Below are 6,556 nucleotides of genomic sequence, written 5' to 3'. Positions count from 1 at the left end.
GGGAGCCGGAACTCGGGCGCCCCGCGCTCGGCGTTCGCTCCGATAGGCTCAGGTTCTTAGAAGCACCCAGGCGCAGAACCCTAGCAATCTGTTTGCAAGCCACAGGCGAATTGTAGCCTGGAATTACCTGATCTATGGCTGAATGAGTTGCGGTCAGTCGAAAACAGGGGACGTGACGTCAGTTTACCAAGATGGTGGCTGCTGGCCTCCTCTGTGGACTGACCGGTGTGTAGAACCGAGCAGGACCGCTTCCTTACCCCGTCTGGAACCCAGAATTCAGCCCTGAGTACGGTGCTTGCGCGGCTGGCAGAAACTGCAGCGCTGTAACCCTGCGTCTCTATCCCAGCGCACACTGCAGACTCTAGCCGCGGGGCGATTTGCTGAATAAGCAGTTACCCTCCGTGCGACAAACCTCTCGCGTTTGAGTCCCCGTAGCCGATCCTCGTGCGATGGAAATCCTTCCTCCAGGTTCCGGAGCACCCCACTATTGCTGGAAATTCCTAACAAGATATCCTTTAGCCGTCCTGACTTGTCATACTCCCACACAGTGAAGCAGCACACGGGGGTAATGCACTCCCCTCGCCGCCATCTTCCAAATCCGAAGCATTATCTTGAGCAAAGAAATTCAGTGAAGCCTGTTTTGTCATGAGTAAATTGTAATAAAATTATGCTAGTTTTTTATTTACTTTGCTGGTTTAGCTAATTATATTACAAATAAAAAACAGACTTTATATTCGTTAAAATAATTATAAAATAAATGTTAAAATAATTAACTGCTTACATTTCCCAAGATTTTTACATACTTTGTGTTGGAGTTGGAAAGGTAATTTCAAAATATCTCACACTGCAATGAAGCTCTATTGTTACATGTAATGATAATGATGATGATAATTACAGTAATTCCTTTACTGATAGGTTCAAGTTTGGGGCTCGACTAAGAATCTAATGAAGAATATTCTTTGAAAAGAGCAAAAAATTTTTCTGAAAGTTGCAACCATATCAGATCCTATACGTCAATGCTTTTTGAGAGGTAGGATAATTTAAAATATTGTTTTCCTTGTTTATTTACCCTATTGAATGTTTAATTCCAATATTGTATAGGAAACATTTGTGAAGACATTCATTTTATTCTCTTGCAAATTTGAGATTATTTGGTTTCTGTTTCTACTACTTAGTCAAAATAAATCCTAATCTATAAAATGTATTAAGGAACACAATGGTATTTTTTTATGTCACAATACTATTCAAGTAGTGGTTTACAAAGCAGGGTCAGTTGTACATTGTTCTCAATATATTAACAAGGTAAACTAGAATTGGAGACTCAGTATTCACAAGTGTTTACAGCAACTTGACATTTTCTTCCCCATTGAAGCTGGGCAAGTCTGTTCAACAGGGTGTTGCAAGTTCACATGTTGAGCAGAACATGCAAATATCGACCACCATTACCAAGAAGAATCAAAGAATCAAAGAACTAAAATACTTAGTTCTTTACTTCATGAAATCTTAAAAAAAACCATGACAAATCATATTCAGTCCTGTGAAATATATCAGCAAACAGCTTAAAGCTCTAACATAATGCACACCAAGACCACTTTGTCTTCAATTTCCCTTATTATTATTTTTTCATCCTGTACTTTTTCCTTTCCTCCATTTGAACATTAATTATTTTAGCCTAATTCATGAGTATGTCTCTTCATATTTGTATTTCTAAGCTATATTTCTGAAATGTATAGCATGTTATGAACTGTGGACTTCCTTGTAGAGCCTTCTGTTTTTTTTATTACTTCTTTTGAAGATGTTGTCTTTATTTAGTTTGCTTAAACACTTTATCTTCATAATTTTATGTCTCATGATAAATACTTGTCAAATTTGCAGCATTTATTACTAGACTTATCAAATTAGCTTTTTTTTTTTTTGCATATTTGTATTTGTTGAGTATTTTTCTTTCAGTGGTCTGTACTTAAGTGTATCTTATCCTTCGTTTGTTGAATTTGAAGTGATTTCCTCTTAAGGTGGAAATGTTCCAGGGTGGTGTTGTTAGCTATTAAAGAAAGTATGTCTCTGAAAAATTAATTCTGTTTGGGAACAAGTTGTATTTTACACCAAACTTAGGTTGACTCTGAATGGCCTTTCTGTACATAGCTCAGCACAGCTGCTGACTTAAAAGTGTATTTTCTTTGCATTCAGATGGATGTGGATGATTAGAAGCAGACCTTGCTAATCACTAGTAGCAATAGATAAGGATGTTTTGCATTTATGATCCATTTTGTTCTGGATATTTTCCCATTGCTGTTTGAATCTGTTTTCCATCTTTCTCCACTTGATCCTGTGCCTTCTGTTTTTAGTTTGGTTTAGCTAATGGGAAACATAGGCAGATAATTGACTTGGTGTGTGGGAGGAAACTGAAAGCAGAGCTCCCACTCTTCAGGCTCCCCCTTAGAGGCAGAAAGGTTACACCTTTGACCAAAGGCTAAAGCTTTTTATTGAGCACCCATTCTTGTCTGGCTGTTCTCTCTGGGTCCCTCTTCAACTTAAGTCCTAAGAGTGGTAATAGTTTGTCCTCTTCTTGCTCACTCCTGAGAACCTTACTGTCTTATTTTATAATTCTGTCCACCTCTTTGGAAAGAATTCCCTCTTTCATTTCCCCATTTGAGTGTTACTTATGTTTCCTTCCAAAATTATGACTGACATAAATGATCTGTTTTTAAAGTTAGTTATATTAAAAATGAAATCTAAAATAATTTAGTATAAATAGACCTATTTTATTTATTTTACTGATTAATAATTCAACTAAACACAAAGATGTGTCCCTGATTTAGTTATGCATGCAGAAAATATGCTCATATATTCTTCAAAAGAAAAAGGAAATCTGGGTGTGATGGCAAGCTGAGGAACACAATCAAAATGGCAAAAGATAAGAGACATAAAATGAAATTAGCAATTTGCCTTAAAAACAGAAAATATAGTAGTCTAATAATGATTATAAGCACTTCTATAAAGTTTTATAAATGTTGATTCAATATATGATTTACACATATATTGAGCTATTTATTTCTCACAGGAGGAATATTACCTTCATTTTACAGGTGAGGAAACTGAGGTACAGAGCAGTTAAGTATAGCCTGTCTTCTTAGCTACTATGTCATGCTGTTTATTCAATGGTTTTGCTAACAAAACTGCTAACTTACAACACAGACTAAATATTATATGAATGGATTTGCTTACAATAGTAACACAATAGGAACATAGATTTTTGGAAGCAAAGGTAGGTTTTATTTCCAGGTGTCAATTTAAATTTAAATATAGATTGTTCCCTAGTAAGCTGTTTTTAAGCTTGATTTTCCTTTTTGGTATCCTTTTCCACAAATAGTGAATTGGCATGACCTATATTATTCAGTATTATGAGTAAGTTTTTATGTTAACATAAATTTTGTTTTTCTTTAGGTTTCTGATCTGCAGCAATGCCTGTTAGAAATTTCAGAGACACATCGTCCTGTCATGAAGAACTATTTAAGTTTTATTCTCAAAAATTAAATAGAAAAAGTGATATATCAAGGTAAGTTAGAAAAAATTGTATTATTAAAGTAGGAGATCCATGGGCATAGTAGAGAATCTTAAAAATTCACAGATTGTGAAAAATAAAAACAAAAACATAGTTATCTAACCAAGAGTAAAGATGTTAAAATTTACTATTTTTTTAAATAGTTTCATTTATTTCAACAACCATATTCTTTTAAAAACTGTGAGTTGTACACTTAAATAGACATATTCTATACTTATTTAATTTAAAATTTTAAAATGTTATGTTCCTCTTAATTTGCCATAGTAACCACAAAATACAAAAATATTTAATGACTGCTGTATTGTGATACATTTTAGTTATTTCTTAGTCCTTTGATATTTTAAATTTAGTCACAATAGAATGTTTTATGTATTTCAGATTATTTTCTTTGGGATAAAATAGGTACAAATGCAACTTAAAAGAACTTTCATGAAAATTTTATGATCACAGAGAGTGTATTTTCTCTAGTTGTGTTTTGTTATATCATTCCCCTAACACCATTGTGATTCATTAAAAAAGGGGGAGACAGGAGATGTTATTATTCATGCAGAACCCTATAGTGATGAAAATAAAATTCATAATAAAGTTAAAAATGAATAGTTTTGCTATAATTTATATGAACATGAAAGATATATTTAGTGTTATACTGAAGAAACAAGGAAAATTGGTGCATCTAAATGGTCAAGAACACTAGAAATAAAAGCCAACAGGACCTAATAAAATTTAGGCTGTTCTTTTACTAGTAGGAAAAAGATCAACAGAGGAAAAATAATTTGTATAAAATTCTTCAGAGTAAGATTGCTTTTCTTTTTTTTTAGTTTTATTGATTTTATTTTTTTAATACATGACAGTGGAATGCATTATAATTCTTATCACACATATAGAGTACAATTTTTCATATCTTTGTATATAGAGTATGTTCATATCAATTCATGCCTTTATACATGTACTCTGCATTGCAATTCTTATTACACATATGTACCACAATTTTTCATATCTGTTTATATATAAAGTATGTTGACACCCATATGAGTCTTCATACATATACTTTGGATAATGATGTCCATCACATTCCACCATCCTTGCTAATCCCCTGCCCCCTCCCTTTCCCTCTCACCCCTCTGCCCTATCTAGAATTCATCTAATCCTTCCATGCTCTCCTTCCCTATCCCACTATGAGTCAGCCTCCTTATATCAGAGAAAACATTCGGCATTTGTTTTTTTGGGATTGGCTAACTTCACTTAGCATTATCTTTTCCAACACCATTCATTTACCTGCAAATGCCAGGGTTTTATTCTCTTTTAATGCTGAGTAAAATTCCATTATGTATATATGCCACATTTTTTTTATCCATTCATCCACTGAAGGGCATCTAGGTTGGCTCCACAGTCTAGCTATTGTGAATTGTGCTGCTTATAAACATTGATGTGGCTGTATCCCTGTAGTATGCTGTTTTTTAAGTCCTTTGGTTATAGACTGAGGAGAGGAATAGCTGGGTCAAATGGTGGTTCCATTCCCAGATTTCCAAGGAATCTTCATACTGCTTTCCATATTAGTGGTACCAATTTGCAGTCCCACCAGCAATGTATGAGTGTACCTTTTCCCCCACATCCTCTCCAACTCTTATTGTTGTTTGTCTTCATAATAGCTGCTATTCTGACTGGAGTGAGATAATATCTTAGAGTATTTCTGATTTACATTTCTCTGATTGCAACAAAATGAAACTAAACCCCTATCTCTTACCATGCACAAACTTAACTCAAAATGGATCAAGGACCTATGAATTAAACCAGAGACTCTGCATCTAATAGAAGAATAAGTAGGTCCTAATCTCCATCATGTGGGATTAGGTCCCAACTTCCTTAATAAGACTCCTATAGCATAAGAATTAAAACCAAGAATCAATAAATGGGATGGAGTCAAACTAAAAAGTTTCTTCTCAGCAAAAGAAACAATCTGTGAGGTGAACAGAGAGCCCACATCCTGGGATAAATTTTTTACCCCTCACACATCAGATAGAGCACTAATCTCTAGGGTATAAAAAGAACTCAAAATGCTAAGCACAGAAAAAACAAATAACCCAATCAACAAATGGGCCAAGGACCTGAACAGACACTTCTCAGAAGAGGACATATAATCAATCAACAAATATAAGATTGCTTTTCTCCTTCCAAAATTCATCTGCAATGGGAAAGGCTAAAACTCTGGGGTCCAAGGTTTCAGTATTTGCCTCCTCCCTTCAGGACCCATTGTGTTTGGGAAGGGGTGAATGTTGAATGTTTGTTTTTGGCAGAGATGCTGGGGATGAACCTAGGAAAAGATGAAAGTTTGTTTTTTTCCTTGGAGCCCATTGTTACTGAGAAAGGATGTACTGGGAGAAGTTTAATGTTTGGCTAATTTTCCTCCCTCCTCCTGAGACACACTGTCCCTCTGTTTTTTCCTGGGGGGGGCTGGTGTCCATACACGTCTGAATCGGGTTCACTCTGTGTGAATTGGGCTGGCCACTAAAAGCCGCACAAACACAGAAAATACATTTTGGGGGGTGCAATGATGTCTCCTTGGACTCAGCTCCCAAAAGGGAATCAAGAGAAAGGCAAGAGAGTCAGACAAGAGAGAGAGAGAGCAGGCCCCCAACTCTGGTTTTTATTGGGGTAAGCTGTTCCTTAGAACATTCCATACAAATAAGGCAAAGGGGTAATATTACAAGAGAACAAGGGGTTGGGTTTCAGAGGGTGGAGTCTTGCTTGGTGATATCTTGGTCAGCAGTTTGACATCTTGAAGAGTCACACCCATCTCAGGTGCTGTGTAGGGTCATAGGCAGAGAAAGAGAAAAGGCACACATATGTCTCCCAGCCCAATCAGAGCAGCAACATCAGTCTAGTTCCCTCATGTGCTCAAATGTGCATAGGTCACACACACAGCCCATGGATGGCTTGCCACGGCAGTTGGGGTGAAGTGTGTACCACGCTGGCAGGCCGCTGGGCCTGATCCGC

At 36.1% G+C, this 6,556-nt stretch overlaps 1 protein-coding gene across 2 annotated transcripts in view; it reads left to right on the top strand.

Moving 5' to 3' along the window:
• The window catches only part of Tmem232 (transmembrane protein 232), a 256,123-nt gene that overhangs the window by 27,849 nt on the left and 221,718 nt on the right, over nucleotides 1-6,556 (top strand). For both annotated transcript variants that reach the window (XM_048811573.1, XM_048811574.1), the window contains exons 3-4: nucleotides 916-1,030; nucleotides 3,445-3,556. In XM_048811573.1, coding sequence (XP_048667530.1) covers nucleotides 3,462-3,556 — 95 coding nt within the window. In that variant the 5' untranslated portion in view covers nucleotides 916-1,030; nucleotides 3,445-3,461. The remainder of the gene's footprint in view (nucleotides 1-915; nucleotides 1,031-3,444; nucleotides 3,557-6,556) is intronic.

This window comes from Marmota marmota, unplaced genomic scaffold (genome assembly GCF_001458135.2).
Source record: "Marmota marmota marmota unplaced genomic scaffold, marMar, whole genome shotgun sequence".
Taxonomy (NCBI): domain Eukaryota; kingdom Metazoa; phylum Chordata; class Mammalia; order Rodentia; family Sciuridae; genus Marmota; species Marmota marmota.
This window is presented reverse-complemented; position numbering and strand designations above follow the sequence as displayed.